The following is an 18,449-nucleotide window of genomic DNA, read 5'->3' as shown; positions in this document are numbered from 1 at the left end:
CTCCTCTCCTCTCCTCTCCTCTCCTCTCCTCTCCTCTCCTCTCCTCTCCTCTCCTCTCCTCTCCTCTCCTCTCCTCTCCTCTCCTCTCCTCTCCTCTCCTCTCCTCTCCTCTCCTCTCCTCTCCTCTCCTCTCCTCTCCTCTCCCTCCCCTCCCCTCCCCTCCCCTCCCCTCCCCTCCCCTCCCCTCCCCTCCCCTCCCCTCCCCTCCCCTCCCCTCCCCTCCCCTCCCCTCCCCTCCCCTCCCCTCCCCTCCCCTCCCCCTCCCCTCCCCTCCCCTCCCCTCCCCTCCCCTCCCCTCCCCTCCCCTCCCCTCCCCTCCCCTCCCCTCCCCTCCCCTCCCCTCCCCTCCCCTCCCCTCCCCTCCCCTCCCCTCCCCTCCCCCTCCCCTCCCCCTCCCCTTCCCTTCCCTTCCCTTCCCTTCCCTTCCCTTCCCTTCCCTTCCCTTCCCTTCCCTTCCCTTCCCTTCCCTTCCCTTCCCTTCCCTTCCCTTCCCTTCCCTTCCCTTCCCTTCCCTTCCCTTCCCCTTCTCTTCTCTTCTCTTCTCTTCTCTTCCATGAAGCTGTATTAGAATCAAGTGGCAGCAAGCCTTTTTTCCAAAATCATTGGAAATTCTGAAGTAAAAGGACAACACGTTCCATGTAGGAAATGGCAGCCTGATCATCTTTGAGATACACATACTGATCACTGTATCTTTATCAAGTGCTGTTCATTGTTTAGCAACTCAAACCCACGTTACTTTCCAGAGTATGTTGCTCTTTAAGTGACAACTCAAAATTAAGTTTCTTTATGAGCTTTCTTAATAGGACTACCATTGACAGAAACAACAAAAAATTGTGAAAAGCTTTTATTTCAATCTTCTGTATTACAATAGGCATAGTTTTATTATTGCTTTTTAAAATTAATTAAGCACTTTGCAATTGTACAACTTCTGGACCTTTTGTCCAGCATATGTGCTTCATTGATATACTGTGTAATGTACAACCCCTTTTTATTTACATGGATTTCATGTTTCTTTAAAAAACATGCTTGAAAGAACCTTGAAACTGTGGACTATTAGACATTCATTTACTGTATGACAATAATAAATACATGTTTTTAAAAGTGCATTATATGGTGATAATCTTTGTGAAGAATTCACTTTTACAAAATCCTCATTATAAGGGAAGTGCTCAGTTTGAACACAGTGCAAGCAGTCAAGTTGTCCTGAGAAGATACAAATGTGGTGTAAGTTTACCTTCACAACAGGTGCATATTAGCACTAAATGGCTTAATCCCATTTTTGTCAACCAGAAGCCATTTCATGTTCACTACTGAGTGTGGCAATAAAACCTAAGTGCAAATATCAGCTCTGCTGTGACAGGTGTCAGTGCTGGTGTGAAGATTTAGCAGCTTAACCCGGAGGTGGCTCTCTGCTCCACTGCTCCACTGAGCCAGCAGTGCCAGAACTGCACTGTCAGCCCTTCCCCAGCAGTGCAGGCCAGCACAGAGCAAAAGGAAATTTGGAATAATGCTTCAGTATTTAGTATTCAAGACCTTGCACATGCCAAAACCCTGAGAGGTTGTGGAAGGAAGACAATAGAAGCGCAGCTGAGACTGCTGAGACATTCATTTCTCCACCCCTCTCACAGTGTGCTACATCTGGCATGAACCCTTCTTGTGACAGCCTCAGCTTTACAAAACCTGACCTGGCCAAGGGAACACTCAGCTCTGACATTTGCTAGCACATGACAGTCTGTCCCAGAAGACAGAAACATCCTTCTGGCACGAAAGCAAGTATTGCTCTGAGCTCCAGAGACACCCACTGTGAACTGGTGTCTGGTAATAGAGAGGTTTTTATGGTGTGCTGGGTCTGCTGGTGGAAGAACAACAGTAATGTGAGAAGGAAAAATAGGGGGGGAATAATGCTTGAAAACAGTGCTTTTTATTCAGCACAAGTACTTCTGTGCATGTTCAGATAGGACTGAGCTTTCTGAGTACTCTGCAAAAGGTGCTCAGCAGTTCACAGAATCCTCATTCCTGACTCTGGTTCCTCTGAAAGGCAAAGACCAATGGAATGAGGCAGCTTCCCCAGCTTTGCTAAATGGGTATCACGACAAAGAAGCAGCATTAAGTTGCCAGACAAATTAATTTTCTTGGGGTTTCTGCACTTCCAGAATTACTCAGTGGACTTCTCAGACTAATACATAACTGGCCAAGGGTTGCTTACAACTGTGACTTTACAAACAACTTGTGATTTTGATAAATAAGCACCAATCCAAAATAAGATGCACAAGTAAGTGGCCTGATTTTCACAGCATAGTCCTAAAACACAGCTCTTCTAATATCTCCAGCCAGCCAGCTCTGAAAGTCTATGTTACACACATAAAGCTAAACTTTCCATGCAGTAATGATTACGTATGGGAACAATTATGGACAAACTTTTACTTTATAAATTTAAGCCTGTTGCAAATCTTAAACCACACTAAAACCACAGAACAAAAATAGTGAAACAAGAAGCAGAGGAAGGTGGTCTAACAGTGTTCCTGAGCTCTCCCTGCAGCAGAAGGGATGCTATTTATGGGTCTGTGTAATTCAGTGTTTTCCAGTTTCTGCTTGTGTTGCAAGGCTGCAGTCTTGGGAGTTCAACTGTTTTATAATGGCAAGCAGATAAATAAAGTAATCAAAGCTACTTCTGCAGTAGTTCTGGAACACTGGGGAACAACTGTGATTCAGGGTTCTGGAATGCTATTCGAAGCCTCTGTACCCTGCTCCCTGTACTATTTCTTTTCCTTATATATACTTAGTTATATCATATCCATTTCTTGAGCTATTATTTTACCAGGAACAGTGATAAAATCATGAGCATTCATGCAGTGCTTTGAGACCTTAAACTGCATTTGCAACACAAGTCCAATATTAGTCTTGTTTCCCTTAGTAAAAGCAGGTGCACCAGAAAAAAACACAATTCCTGTACCACACCTTGAGAAAAACCTACTTGGGCATCACTTGACAAAGGTGAGAATTTCCCCAGGCGGATCTGCCTTACACACACTTTGGTAACAATCACTCCTGCTGCAAGGAGGAGACAGGAAAAGGCACCTTTTGTTTTTTTCCCAAGGGAAACAGAGGGGCTGATGGCACATTTTCATGTATGTTTTGCTCATAGTAGCATTGAATTTCCAACTCAGATATTAATGGGAACACTTAACATGGTTACAGCCTTAGTAACATATACATATATAAAAATACAAGTACTCCCTACAGCGTCTGTCATCCAAATTATGCATAAATGGAATAGTGCCCTGACTTGGTGAAGTAATATAAACAAAATTAGAAACAAAACCAGTTAAGCCACACTGTCCACTTAGAAAACAAACTGTAGAAAATGGTAAGAGAGATAAGTTTGAAACATTCTATGCAACCAAGAGTATGACTAGCAACAAGAAATGTGTTGTTTTGCTCTCTGGTAGCCTCACAGCATTCCTGGGAACCATTCTGCAATGACTCATGCAACTCAAAAAACCCACATGGCTTTTCTGTGATGGTATCTCACGACAGATTCTGGCCCTTTTAACTTTCCCAGAGGTTTAGGGCAGTTTGTACAGGCCACTGGCTGCCTCCCAGCCCTGGCACACTTGGCCAGGTTTGGCAGGTTTCAAAAAGAAGACTGTTGCCATAGGAGCAGAGTGCCATGCCAAGGGACAGAGTGCCACCAGACCACTGCTCAGCACCACTCCCTCTGTTCAGATGAAGTGGATCCAGCTCTCCTCACACTCCCTGGGCAGCTTCAGGGGGTGAGTCCGGCACCTGAGGGTGTAATTCTTGCCTCTGTTGTTATCCCAGTACTCCTGGCCGTTGACTTGGTACCTTGCTGCAAACTGGACCAGAGTGCTCAGCTGGAGGAGGAAAGGAGGCACAGGAAGAAAGAAAGTGAACACATCGACCTGATCCTGCCCGTTTTCCTCTGGGATGCTGCAGTTCCAACGAGCACACACCTCGTGGATGCTTTCCCACTGGTTGAAGGTGTAGCGCACGGACACCTGCTTCTCAAAAGCAACATTCCGAACCTGGATGGTGCCACTGAGCCCCAGATCTGAGCTGGTCACCCGTTCCAGACACACCTGCTGCTCCTGCAGTCGGGATGAGAAATCCAGACAGTCTGCAGGCTGCTGGAAGTCAGGGACCAAGCACTGCATAGTAAACTCCAAGCTCAAGTTGCTGTACCAGAGATCTGAGTTTATGGACAGCCTGGAAAGGACGTGCAAAGGGATGGATGGATCCTCCCCAGTCTGGAAGACTTTCACTTCAGTGAGCTCCAAGCCTAAAGCATCAGCAAACCTGACGCGGTTCATGCGGTTCTGGCAGCCGGGCTCCTGACACTGCAGTGCTGCTTTCTTCCTCCTCTCGGGTGATGTCGGCAGGGACCTCGCTCGACGACGCATGATGGGCCGCAGGGCTGGGTCACAGCTGGAGGAGGTGCTGCTCGCATGATTTTTTGCCTGGGGGCTCTCCTTGGCTGGGGCACTGCTCCGAAAAGTCTTGCTGCTACTTGTATGGACTGCTGGGGGCTGCTGCTGCTTTTGTGCCACTGCTCCTTGTGCCCTTAACATGTTCTCATAGAGATCTGACAGGTAGCTGGGATTCCTCTGAGGAGCACGCACTTCCATTCTCAGCTGGTGACAAAAAATCAGCAGTAACACTGCAGGTAATAATGGGCACTGCCCCTCTGAAGCACTTTATTTGGGAATGGCAGCCACAGTAAGGTCTGAGGTTATTGCACTGGATACAGCAAGGATCACCTGGAACAGTATCACCTTCGAACGAAGGGCAGCAGCGTGGCACTGGCAGAGAGCCAGCAGCCGGGCGTTGTGCGGGAAGCCGAGGCAGACTCACTCCCCGATCTCGAGATCGCTGTGCTGGCTGGGGGCCCCCAGGCTCAGGCTGGAAAGGGATTCAAGGCTATCACCGCTGATACTGGAGGAGCTCACACCCAGGCTGGAGAGCGACTGGAGGCTGTCGTGCCGGATGAAGGACTCCAGGCTGTCGGAGAAGTCGCAGGAGGCGCGGTGCCCGCCCAAGCACCGTGTGCCGGAGCCGCGGGCCAGAGCGGCCTGCAGGCTGTCCTCGCTGGCCGCGGCCGAGCCCTGCTCCCGGCAGCGGCAGCAGCACGAGCAGGGGGGACACTCCAGGCTGTCACACTGGATGCTGGGCGAGTCGAGGCCGGGAAAGGCTTGGAGGCTGTCGGGCAGGAGCGAGCCGGGGCTGCTGCAGAGGCTGGAGGGCGGGCGAGGGCTGTCGGGCGCGGCCGCGGCGCCAGGCTCGGTGTCGTGGCTGGCGGGGGACGGATCCGCGTTCGGGGTCGCCACAGCGCCCATGGGCGGCGCGGCTCCCGCTGCAGCCCGACCGCGGGCACTGCCCCGGGCCCCGCCGGACACCGCGGCCGCTCCGCTCCCGGCGCAGGCGCGGGGCCGCTTCCCCGCCTCGCCCGGCCCCGCCCGGCCCGGCCCGGCCTGGCCCGGCCCCCACGCTCTGCGCTCGGGCGGCGCTGCCGCTGCCGCTGGCGACGGACGCGCAGTAAGGGCAGGTACCGGGCCGGGGCGAGGATGGCCGGGGGATGCGGGGCGGCCCCCGAGGGAAGGAGCGGCTCTTGCGGAGCGCGGTGATAGCGGCGGAGGGAGGGAGCGGAGCGGGCCCGGCTCGGCGGGCAGAGCTGCGGGCACAGTCTGCGCCTGCTGGCATTTGCTGCCATCCACGGCGGGCAGTGCCTGCCATAGCCTGCCACCATCCCGGGCACTGCCACCGTCCCGGGCGCTGCTCGGCCCCGGCCCGTGCGGGACTGCGGCGCTCGGGGCTCGGCTCCGCTGAGCGCGGCCGGGACAGGATGCGGGGAGGCGTTTGAGGGATAGGACGGGATCAAGTGTCAATAGATACGGACATTAATATGACTGTAAATGCATAAACAGCACTGGAATAGAGGTAAAGGTGGGTCATGAGAGCTGTTTGTCGCCTGTCACATTTGCATTGTGAACCCCGCAGTTCACCGTGCAGTTCCTTGGTATGGGAATGCAGTTCCTCTGAAGCAAAATAAAGCAATGGATGCTGCTCTGAGTATTTTTAGTAGGCGCTGATGAGACATTTGTTTTGGAAAAAGAAAAAAAAATTAGGATAGAAAATTTGCGTATATGCCTATCGGAAGAGCGCATTTTGTGACGGAAAAAGGAGCGCTCCGCTTGCCCGGCACGCAGGGTTTGGGGGATCCTCGCTCTCCATGAAGCGGGAGCAGGAACGCCCAGCCCCGGGCAGCGCCGGGAGCTGCGCAGGCTGAGCGTGGGGATGGGATGGGGATGGGATGGGGATGGGATGGGGATGGGATGGGGATGGGGATGGGGATGGGGATGGGGATGGGGATGGGATGGGGATGGGGATGGGGATGGGGATGGGGATGGGATGGGGATGGGGATGGGATGGGGATGGGGATGGGGATGGGGATGGGGATGGGGATGGGGATGGGAATGGGGATGGGATGGGGATGAGGATGGGGATGAGCACCTGACACTGCTCGGCAGCTCTGGGAGCACGGCCGAACCCGCAGGCAGCTGCTGATATCGGCAATAGTAAATTGAACCGTGCTGCTTCCCGCTAAGCGAGTCCTGGGGGAGGGCACTGTTTTCAGTTTGGTGGCTGATGATGTTTATCTTCCTGCTTTAAAAATAGAATCGCATCGGGAGGATTTTGTTTGTCGCCAGCATCTCCGGGACGCGGGGATGTCTGCATTGGATATATTGTGTCTTGCAAAGCCAAAAGACTGGAGCCGTTTGAAGATTATGTAACAGTAAAGGTTCCCTTTGGAAAGAGGAATAATGGGACCAGGCATTCAGGAATATCCCTTAATACTGCACAGAGAGACACAGCAGAAGGAAAGCCACAGCCACACCAATGAAAACCACAAAGGAATGGTAAAGTAAGGAAATTAATTTCGCTTTTTATAGTTACTGGAGTGTCAGCATGCTGGGCTTAGTTAATAAGTGCCTGGCTGTCTTATTCCCACTGCCTTCCTCTGCCCTGGTCCCAGTGACAGAAATGATTGTGCAGGATGATCGTGCAGGTCACAAGGTCACAGAGGTGACTGCAGCAATGCTGGAGGCACAGGACTTGGTTTCATTCTTTTATAAGATCTTGAATTTGTGAAATCATGTGTTTTTAACAACAAAATCCGAATATACTGATATAAAAACTGAACAAGATGTACAGCCTGGCAAATTAACTGAACAAGATGTACACCCTGGCAAATTAACTGAACTGCAGGAATGCTAGATTAGATAGAAGGGCACACTTTGATGATTCCTGTTCTGAAATAATATTTTGGAAATCAGTAATGCTTCTTGTTTGTAGAGCAAACACTGTTCAACGTGCAGAATATGCTGATTTATTTATTCTGGGTGCTTACACAGAAATGTAGCTGGTTTAATTAAGGAAGCATGTTGTGGTTCTAAGCTGCCCAGATCAGTAATGCCATTCCTTTTGCTTTCATATGAACTTTTTCTCTTAATAATATTTTCACAACCCTATTATAATATGAAAAAAGGAATTTTCTTATGCCTTCATTGTGAAATAGTTTGCATTAATATCAGAAGAGACCTTATGCTCCCTGTTCACTTCCACTCCTTATCTTCAAAGGAATAATCCTTTAAATTTTGTTGAGAATATGCAAATGGGAAAGACAAGCAAGATTTGGCTTCATATGTGACCTTCATATTGTACTTTATAATTAATTTTGGTAAATTGCAATTGGAGCACCTACTAGGTACTATAAAAATCTGTAGTTAAATATCTGTAATATTTATTATATCCAATGAAGCTTTGGGATCCTCTGACAGAGGATTCTATATAAGGGCTACATTCTATTATTGTATCATCTGATAGAATTACTCATTTTTGCATTAATAATATTAAAAATATAGCAGTGAATTTGTAGTATAAAAAGTAGCCATAGTGGCATAGTCCTAATGAACTTCAACTTTAAGAATGACTGCAATCAGCCCTTTTATAAACTCAGTTGTACTCTTAAGTTTTTATTGTACTTCCACTCTGACACTCATATATGCTGCTATTTATATCTGATATTCTGTTTAATCCTTTGTGGTTGCAGTAATGGAAAAAGCCATCCAAGCACCAAAGGACTAAATAAGCCAATTTCTTATGCGAAATCTCCTCCTGGAAGATTAGGCAAAAATGTATCAAGTGCCATTGAAAAGGTAAATAATTCCCTTTTCTAACGTAAAAAGGGTACCTACTCTAAGTCAGTTTCTTAATAACATCACAAACTTTCATATCCTTCAGATTTCCCATAACACTCAAGATGGTCACCAACCAAATGTTTATAAGAAGGGAAGGAACCAGCTGGATGTCAATAATCAGTCAAAAAGGTAATTTTATGTTAAGATTATCTGTTTAATTTTTAGTTATTTCAAACTGGTTGACAAAATGCTTGTGATGAAATTGGAGCTGCATTTGACTTCACTGGCTCAGAGTTCAGCATTTATGAGAACAACAAATGTAAGTTATCAAAATGGAAACTTGCTATCCTGCTTTAGTGAGTTCTCAGGCAAAACCATAAAAAAACCCAACAACAAATCAGTAGTAGGCAGTGTTGCCTCTACCAGCAATTATTGATTTTACCTCATTACCAAGTTTCTGTGCCAGTTTTAGCTTCAGGTGTGGAGATCCCCATCCTGGAAGGGGTGGCAAGACCTTTGTAAGCTGCTGTTCAAAGGCACTGACCATGCATGAACTTCCTTTTCCTTTAGGATCCCGAGTGTTTGCAGCTCACTGCACAGTGCACAAGGACCAAAGAGGAGTCCCCCAGAACGAAGGCAGAATGAATCCTTCCTGCACAGAAGTACCCCAGAAAGAAGGAAAAATGAATCATTCCTGCACAGGAGTCCCCCAGAAAGAAGGCAAAACGAATCCTTCCTGCACAGGAGTCCCCCAGAAAGAAGGCAAAACGAATCCTTCCTGCACAGGAGTCCCCCAGAAAGAAGGAAAAATGAATCATTCCTGCACAGGAGTCCCCCAGAAAGAAGGAAAAATGAATCCTTCTTGCACAGGAGTCCCCCAGAAAGAAGGAAAAATGAATCATTCCTGCACAGGAGTCCCCCAGAAAGAAGGCAGAATGAATCCTTCTTGCACAGCATCCCCCCTGGCACAAAGGGCAGCACACAAGAAAACTTCTGTAGGGCTAAGGATGTCCCAGTGCAGCACTTTTATTGCAGTAAAAAAGAGCAGTTGGGAAAGAATCACGAAGAATACATAGCTGAAGCCAGTCCAGGCTCTTCCAAATGGCAAGAAGCATCTGTAGGTGAAATGTTTCTTGATTTGGAATCGGTACAAATTATTAAAGAAGATGCTGAAGATGACAGTGCCAGTGACCTCTCTGACTCAGAAAGGATTCCCATTCCCCCCTCTCCCTGCACACCACCAGAACTCATCCTCAGAGCCGAAGAAATCGACCCAGTTTGTTTGGAACACATCCCTGAAATGGGATTTAAAGAATCTGAATATTACTACCCCGACTTCCTGCCACCCCCTTTCAACTCGTGGGACTTGAAGCAGCTGGCCACCTTGGAAGGGAAAGCTGATTTCCACCCCAAGCCCACGGGATCCCTGGAGAGGTACCTGGAGCGCCTGCTGCAGCTGGAGTGGCTGCAGCTGCAGACGGTGCAGAGCGAGAGGGGCAGGGCCACCAAAGCCCGGCCCCAGACTGCCCCCGGGCCCAGCCGTGCCCTCAAGAGCCCTGGAAAAGGCAAAGCCTTGCTCAGCCCTGTGCCCCCCAGGCAGGCAGTGCCCCAGGACAGTGCTGCCAGGCTGCCCAGGAGCTGTTTGGGTCACAGGGCAGAGCTGTGCTCTGAGGAGACTCGCCAGGCGCGTTCCCATGCAGGTCACCTGAAGGTTCCTGAGAGAGTGGGCTGTGCATCTTCTCAGAGGCAAACTGGTGATGGAAGGAGTGAACTGAGAAAGAAACCAGCTGCAAAGCAGCAGCTGCTCAGTCTGCAGCCCCCCGAGAGCAGCTCTAAAATCCAAAGTGTTGGTAACATCAGACCTCCTAAGCAAACCCCAGCATTCCACGGTGCAGCTGCTCCCATCAAAGGCTTAAAAACATACGCGTGTACAAATCCAAAGAAAAATGGCAATGCCAGCAATTATGTTCCTCCTAAAAAACCAACAGTGGACAGGAAAATAAAAACAAATGGCACAAAGCAAACACCACGCAAATTTCAGTGAGGGAAAACTCATTAGTGAATGTTGGTGCGCCTTGACTGCTAGAAAGCATCTGGCCAGTGCAGAAGAATATTTTTTCTTCATAGGAAGATCCTGAGAAAAATGTTCCTGGCACGTGGTTCTGAGTCAGCACTGTTCATTTCTATAGATTTGATCTTAAACCAGCAGGAAATGTTTTACCTGAAGGCAAATGTCTTCCATTGGTCTTTCCTCAAAAATATTTATAATTGCTCAATGAAGATAACAATAGCACAGTGTGAAGTTTAGAGAAGTGTAGAACATCCTGTCTGCACCAGCTGAGTGTCCTTGTACTTACCCTGCTGGGTGTGAGGGAATAGGGTCCACGCTCTTTCTCCTTGCCCAAATGTGCTTTTTGTAAGACAGGTTTGATTTTGGTGTTTTTATAAAATAATGGAGCCTGTTGTCTATGCAAAGTCAACTCTAATTCTTCATAGAAGATGATGAATTGGAATTTTTGGATGAAATAGGTATTATTTTTTTGAGAAGAAGAAGAATGGAGATAACGTTCTGAAATATTTTAATGCAGAAAGAATTCTTTTTAAGACAAAGTGTTAGGGACCAGACAGCTTCAATAATGACAGATTAAGAAAATGGAATGTGTATTTTTATACCCTGGAATCTTCACTGTGTTTACAGACAGCTTTTCTGGAAGTTCATTTTGTAGGCCATGATGCTTTTTGTCATTTAGGGGAAATGACCAGATTACAAATTGCACATGCTTGTATTTGAGTCATGCAAACTAAGGCTTTTAGCACAGACTGTATGGCCTAGTTTTCAGAACTGGTAGCCTCTCAAAACATAAAAACCAGATTCTTAAGAGAAAAATAATTTAAAGGGTGTTGTAAGTTCAAGTAAAGATATATTTTGATACAGAAGATACCTATTTTTAGTCATCTGAGATGACTCTTAGTTGTCCTATGGTCCAATCTAGCTTGGCTTCTTAAGGTTTAGGAAGGTGAGATGAAGAAGTGTCCTGCAGTAGAAAATTGTACAACCAGGATTGGGTCCTGTCCTTGGGCCTTCTGTCTCTCTTGTGTCTGAGATACGGGAGAAAGGAAAGTTCTGAGAATATTCAAATGTCACTTGATCTATTACAGCAGCAGGAGACAGGATCTTGTTAAGACGAAATTCTGAATAATGTTTCTCACTTTCACTTTAAAATTCTGGTCAACGTATTTTCCTCCTCAGCCACCAGTCCCAGTCATCTTCAGAAGTGAGCTGAGATCTGATGGACCAGATTCTGCAAGAAGATCCTTCACATTGTGATAGAAAATGAAAAAGTAGCAAATACTAAAGAGTACATGATGTATATAGCTAAATTGCACTTCTCTTGGTGAGCTCATCTTGGTTTTAAGATGCTTAGCTGTTTCTATCTTTCATTGTGCCTACCAGATCTTCAGCTTTGTAAAATTTCAAAGCATGAATTTATATGTAGTTTGAAAAGTGAGAATATTAAGAAATGTAGTAATAAAGTAGTATTTTACAGTACATAAAAATATTGCTCAGGAATAGTCTAAGAAATATTTTTAGTGGCTTTTTCCTAGTCTACTGGAGACCAAATGTGAAATTTTGAATTGGTAAAGGAAAAGAATGTAATAGACAGTATTACATGTTCAGAATCAGTATTTGTAAAGTTACACTTAATATGAATTGTAGTTGCATGTACATTCAGCTCTATGCAATTCAAGTGAAACTGAATCTGAGATGCTCAAAGACCAGAGAAGGTGGCTGTGTCAGAGGCATGGTGGCACTCAGGATGGGACTGAACACCAGCAGCTGCAGAGGACCAGCACATCCCAGTGTTGCTGTTTCACCCTTTTGTTTTGGTCCAGCCTCATGTATTTCAGCTTTTTTAGATGAAATGTTCCTGCACCCAGTGCTAGTATTTCAAGCTCTGGCCAAATTCTGCGAGCCTGCCTTAGCCAAGTTTTCCTGATTCACATGAGCAGTAGTGAAAAATAGGAGAGCTGCTTTGCCAATAATCAGGATTTTATTGCAGTGTTCTAGTTCACTGTTACAAGCACCAAACCTGAGGTGAGCAGGATCCAGGCAATAATCAGAATAGCAGTTTTTTAAAAACAAATTCTGTTAGATGCAGTACATAATTTAGCATGTTGTTATAACATTGAATATTGCTGGATGCTAAATTTTCTAAATTGAAGCTTTCCTGGGTTGTAAGGAGGGCATGTAGATACTGGCACATTTTGCACAATCACTTTAAGAATAAATAAACCCCATTTCAACCAGCTGTGACCAGAGCAGAGGTGATTGGCACTGGGAAAAGTCTTTTGTCACAGAGTAGGAAAGTTTTAGTGTCATGTTTGTCATCTTATGGACACCATTCTGTTGTTGGAGACTAAGAAGGGAAGCAGGTGGAGGTGGTGATGGCACTTTAAAGAAGTCTGAAAACATGTTTGTCACTGGGCTCCACCTGGGATCTGGCCAAGTAGGTTTGTCTCATGTGATAATCACACCAGTCTAATTTCTGTTATTGATTTGACACTTCTGATATGCTTGTCTTTGTTCACACACAGAAGCAGAAATTCTGTGTTTGCCTCAACAAACAGATCTTGGCTGAGCAGACCTGCAAGGGCTGGGTTTTATCCTGTTTCCATTTTATCTTCACTATGTTCTGGGCCTACAGATGAAAAGAGCTCTTTTTATGAAGAGGACTGTGGTTTATATTTCTTTCATTTTGTATTGCTGGATATTGTCTTTAGAAGCACTTCTGAACAGAGCAGAAAAATTTATTCCATCAAACACATTCAGTTTAAAATGAATTACTTAAAATACTTCCACAGCACCATGTTTGTGTGGCTATTAGCCTTTTTTTTTTACAAGGTTTAGCAATATGATCATATGGATCTAAGCCTAGCACTGGTGATGCTTTTTGAAGAACAGATTACTGTGATGTGAGATATTTAAACAGAGTGATTTATTTTTTTGCTAGAGAATGTAAAGATTTAGTGTTCTGCAGTATTATCTACAGAACAAATATGCTCAGGTTGTATTTCAAATAAATAGCCAGACTCTGCTTCAAGTTGCATGAGTATAAACTTCAAACAACTCAGTTTTTTTCAGTGAAATGACTCTGTTAGAAGATGTGAAGAAACAGAATTTCACTCTAATATGTATACACTGTTTTCCTTTAAAATTTAAATATTTAATATTTAAAGCAATATTGTTTTTCTCTTGCTATATTCCTTTTTTTCTCCATTGCTTGCATCTCATGCTGAGGGCAGTAATTTTCCCACCTCGTTTTCAGTTGGATACAGCAGGATAATGCTGCAGGGAGGAATGTGCTGATTCCATTGGGCTAAGCTGTCCTGTTTGACTCCAGACTCCGAGATCTGCCCTCATCCTGTCACTGTTCATGTCCTTTCTGTGTTTCATTCATTGTTTCAGGTAATTTTGACCTTGTATTTGTTATTTAAAGGATCTTGTTAGAATTCCGAGAGAATTTTGGCAGTTTTTTCAGCCAGTATGTGCTTTTTTGGAGCTGATACATAAAATTTCTACAGTGTGACATTGCCTAGAATGCACTATTTTTTGCCTTATTTTAAAGGTATTGAGCATTTGTTGCTCCCATTGCATTAGTGGTTTTTCATCTGAAAAATACACAGACCACGCTGGAAGGACTGAATTTGATTAACTGAGGATTTGCAGACCAGCTTTTGATGTTGGTATTCATGTATTCTTATTTATTTGAACTTTTTGTGGATATTTTTGCTAGTAATTCCTTGGGAAAGTGATCTTGTCATTCAAAGGTCCCGTATATTTGCTACAATAAAAGTGAGATACTGCCCTGTTTGTTTCTGAGTTGTATTTTTTTTTCTCAAGATGGCACCACTGAATTTTCTTGGAGAGAATTGCAGTATTGCAGTGTTGGGTGGAGGGGGCGGCTCAGCACACCCCGGCTCCTGCTGGCCAAGGGAAGCCAGAAAAATACGGAATTTTCCTTCATCTTCGGCAATTCCATCCGGGACTCAGGGCGTGGGGAATCCTGGACTGGATTCCAGCTGGAGTCTGGAATGGAGTCGGCAAAGGGAAAACCTGGACTGGATTCCAGCTGGAGTCTGGAATGGAGTCGGCAAAGGGAAAACCTGGACTGGATTCCAGCTGGAGTCTGGAATGGAGTCGGCAAAGGGAAAACCTGGACTGGATTCCAGCTGGAGTCTGGAAGGGAGTCGGCAAAGGGAAAACCTGGACTGGATTCCAGCTGGAGTCTGGAATGGAGTCGGCAAAGGGAAAACCTGGACTGGATTCCAGCTGGAGTCTGGAATGGAGTCGGCAAAGGGAAAACCTGGACTGGATTCCAGCTGGAGTCTGGAAGGGAGTCGGCAAAGGGAAAACCTGGACTGGATTCCAGCTGGAGTCTGGAATGGAGTCGGCAAAGGGAAAACCTGGACTGGATTCCAGCTGGAGTCTGGGATGGAGTCGGCAAAGGGAAAACCTGGACTGGATTCCAGCTGGAGTCTGGAATGGAGTCGGCAAAGGGAAAACCTGGACTGGATTCCAGCTGGAGTCTGGAATGGAGTCGGCAAAGGGAAAACCTGGACTGGATTCCAGCCGGAGTCTGGAATGGAGTCGGCAAAGGGAAAACCTGGACTGGATTCCAGCTGGAGTCTGGAATGGAGTCGGCACAAGCGAAAACCTGGACTGGATTACAGCTGGAGTGTGGAATGGAGTCGGCAAAGGGAAAACCTGGACTGGATTCCAGCCAGAGTCTGGGATGGAGTTGGCACAAGCAAAAACCTGGACTGGATTACAGCTGGAGTGTGGAATGGAGTCGGCAAAGGGAAAACCTGGACTGGATTCCAGCTGGAGTCTGGGATGGACTTGGCAAAAGGGAAAACCCGGAATGGATTTCAGCTGGAATCTGGAATGGACTTGGCAAATTGGACCGGACTCTAGGTAAAATAAGCTGAGTGTGCAGGGTGTCACAAGGCCTGTCATATTGTGAGATTCAACATCAGCTAAGCTGGGTGAGCTCAACTCACTTGTGTTCCAGGTAGCAGGCATGACTGCCAAAACAAAGGTCATAACTGCTAATTAACTGCTAATAAACTGCTAAAAGGGCATATCTGCTAATTACACTGCTTTTGTCTGGGGTTTTCAGCCAAAAGGCAGTAGGAGCTTTTGTGCTGATTTGCATTGTTTCTTCCTTTCTTTTGAAAGTGTATTCCCAAAGCACACTGGAAGGTTATGGGACACCTGTGAACCTTGCAGATACACTGAGGAAGGAGTTAGAGCCCAGAAACTCCCCCTGCTCCATCTCTATTGGCAGTGAGGACTTGTCTGATGATTTTTTGAACACTCTGAGACCAGTGTTTTCTGCACTGGAAGAGTCTGTCAGAAGTGATCTCCATCACTCAGTTAATGTCAGAAAGCTGTGACTATGGTGCTGCAAAGGCTTTTGGCAGGAGCAGTGACAATTTCAGCAAAAAGGACCATCTGTGCTTGAAGGGATTGCAGTGTTTGCAGCATGAGCACCTGGCCTTTCATTCTGCCTCCCTGCAATGTTTCACGTGGGCAGCCAAAATCCTGGCATGTCTCGAGGTTCCACTGTGCAGAGGTGGTGAGGGGATTTTGACACTGACACAAATAGGAGATCTGATATTAAGGATCCTCAATTCAGTATGCAAAGGAAAAATATCCTAGATAAAACTAGACTTGAAATTCCAGGCTGAGTTCCATATGAAAATAAGTCAGTTTTGAAGACAGAAGGCAGTTACCTGCTAGAGCAGTGTATAGTCCTCCAAAAAGTAGCCTCTTTAAATTCAAGATTAACTTTAGTACAATGCATATTTTATATCTTTTATACATGACAGTGAAACATTGAAGAGAAAGTTTACTTCTCTGGGTTCACACACTTGGGACAGCTCTACACTGTTACAATCTGCTATGGAACAGTTGGCTTTCACTATTACAGATTTTCATTTGCAAATTATTATAAATTGTAACTGCTTTTGTAGATATAGTGCAAATTGTAATTGCTTTTGTGAACAGTGTAACTAAAATTGTGCATGAAGCAAGGCTATCACAGGGCTTGCAAAAAATTGATCACAAGACATGACTGCTCTTGCAAAAGGTATTGATGCCTCAGGTTTTAACTTTTATATTTTCAGATTCTGTGCTGCTTTAGTGCATAGTTCTGGGATTCATGGTAAGGGATGGTGAGCTCTGTTCACAGAGTAGGGAGACAAAACAATTCCTTCTCCAGCTGGGGACCAAGGACAAATGATCCAAATGTCAGCCCAGGAGCACAAACCCCGTGGGCTGCAGAGAGAAAAACAAGCAAGATGGGACTGCAGGGGCTGCAGTGGGGTTGGACACTGAACTGCAGTCTGCACATGGAGCAGAGCTGATCCCAGGGAGAGACCCCGGGAGCGCTCGTGCATTTTGGGACCATTTTGGTTCCTCTTGGGTGCAGCCCTGGCTGGGCTCTTGTGCTGCCCAAGGTGGATCCATTGAGGCCTTTTAATAAATCCTTACTTTAACTCTGTCTAGCCTCTGCTCTAGGTCAGCCTTCACAAGGCAGAAGTCCACGACAGCCCAGGCAGAGAACAAAATGCCATAAAAGCAGAAAACCAAGTCTGAAGTAGCATCAGAAGCCCACTCTGGAGTGCCTCCCTGCTGGACCCTCCCAGGCTGTGGCTGTGACTTAGGCAATGCTGTGGCAACCTGAGGAGAGCTGTGGTAAACGGGCTCTGAAAAAGTGCAGTCATTTGGGGAAGTAATGCAATTCAACAGTATGAGGGACTGCTTGCTAAAGAGTTGGGGGTGCCTCTGGCTGTTGCCATGCACCCAGAACTGTTACTTTTGCTTTATTGATCTGTCCTTTATTATCCTGTATTAAACTCTTAAAGTTTTGAGGAGAGGGGTTTGTTTCTCACATGCACCATCCCTCCTTTAGCATGAAAGAGGCACTTAGTGCTCGTGTGTGTGCTGGCATCTGCTGGCTGTTGGTGTCATGGCACTGCTGTAAATAATGCCCTAAATTCTAAGGAATTGTTGTCAGACAAGGTTATTCCTTTCAATGAGAGAACTTCTTGCTCTAAATTAGCCACAAGTGCCTCTGAGGGGGAAACTTGTGGCCCTGCTGATAAAACAGATGAAATGATAAAAAGGGATGGTATCAAATTTCCCTATCGGGAAACCACAGATGTGTTGCTTTTAAATTTTGAGGTTTGGACATGTCTGACTGTGTGTGATTGACCTCTGCTCATGAAGGCTGTTGGTCTTACAATTCAGAAATGAGGGAAGAACAGCTCAGGAGATTGTGTTCTGCCATTAGGTAAATTATACATGCAGGAAGTGTTGGAATTAGTTACAAATCTTTCTCCTGTTCTATTACAATTTTGTGCTGAAAGAAAAATGCTTTGCCTAAGGCAAGCACTAAGTCTGGGAGCTAAGACACTGTTTTTATGTTTCAAAGTTTACTCAAACAATAAATTATGCTTTCGCTCGGATATTATTAACTAATAATTCAAGGCTGGGAACTTCAGTCAAGTGTGATAAAAGAATTTGGCTGAGTGGCAGGCAGCCACGTTCTCCTAAATGCCAGCAGCAAGATCTGTTTACACAATAAATCACTCCTGTGATAAACTGTCCTTAACTTACAACTCCAGATGGAAGACTTCAAGTCAGGCCAGTGATTTAGCAGCGTTGCTAATACCTGAGGTGACATTTTTATTGCAGATGATAATAACCATATTGGTAAGATTAGAGTTATGCTGTGCTTTGCTGTTTCTTCTGAAAATTAGGCAAGGCTGAAAATAATTATGGAAGTGTTCTGCGTGTTCATTGCTCATGGGGTTGGAGCACACTGTGCCTGCAGTCACCCAAACCTGAGATGTGATCAGCCCCACGTTTCTTAATGTTTGCAAAGTTCTCTCTTGCATGGGACAAAAACCTGTTACAATAAAACTTTATTTCTTGGGAAATGAGAAGGTTTCCTGGAGGTTCTCACAATTGCACAGCCTGTGCCCACACTCAGTGTTTCAGCTTCTTCAGGGATTTGAAGAGTTGCACACACTAAGCTAACTCAGCTTCCCAGCACCATTGTGAGATAAAGATGCAAAGTTTACACTTTAAAAGCAGAAATTTAGGCTGAAGGAGCTGGTCAGCTGAGCATAGTCACACGGAGCTGTGGCAAACTAAGGAGTGAC

The 18,449-nt window shown here is 45.9% G+C and overlaps 2 protein-coding genes across 8 annotated transcripts; one reads left to right on the top strand and one right to left on the bottom strand.

Annotated features, from left to right (window-relative positions):
* Positions 1 to 829: 829 nt before the first annotated feature.
* PPP1R3D (protein phosphatase 1 regulatory subunit 3D) lies at positions 830 to 5,392 on the bottom strand. The gene has a single exon (XM_064391079.1). It carries the CDS (start codon positions 4,644 to 4,646, stop codon positions 3,723 to 3,725), a length of 924 nt encoding a protein of 307 aa, XP_064247149.1. The 5' UTR covers positions 4,647 to 5,392; the 3' UTR covers positions 830 to 3,722.
* Positions 5,393 to 5,423: 31 nt separating this feature from the next.
* FAM217B (family with sequence similarity 217 member B) lies at positions 5,424 to 14,088 on the top strand. Of its 7 annotated transcripts, none has more exons than XM_064391074.1 (5): positions 5,424 to 5,553; positions 6,694 to 6,940; positions 8,129 to 8,234; positions 8,320 to 8,405; positions 8,787 to 14,088. In XM_064391074.1, exons 2-5 carry the CDS (start codon positions 6,840 to 6,842, stop codon positions 10,258 to 10,260), a joined length of 1,767 nt encoding a protein of 588 aa, XP_064247144.1. In that variant the 5' UTR covers positions 5,424 to 5,553; positions 6,694 to 6,839; the 3' UTR covers positions 10,261 to 14,088. The 7 variants fall into 7 exon arrangements, with proteins under 7 accessions (XP_064247144.1, XP_064247148.1, XP_064247141.1 ...); XM_064391078.1 differs by having other exon boundaries at positions 5,460 to 5,563; positions 6,694 to 6,935; XM_064391071.1 differs by having other exon boundaries at positions 5,460 to 5,563.
* The last annotated feature ends 4,361 nt before the right edge of the window (positions 14,089 to 18,449 follow it).

Source organism: Passer domesticus, chromosome 16 (assembly GCF_036417665.1).
Source record: "Passer domesticus isolate bPasDom1 chromosome 16, bPasDom1.hap1, whole genome shotgun sequence".
NCBI classification, from domain to species: Eukaryota; Metazoa; Chordata; class Aves; order Passeriformes; family Passeridae; genus Passer; species Passer domesticus.
This window is presented reverse-complemented; position numbering and strand designations above follow the sequence as displayed.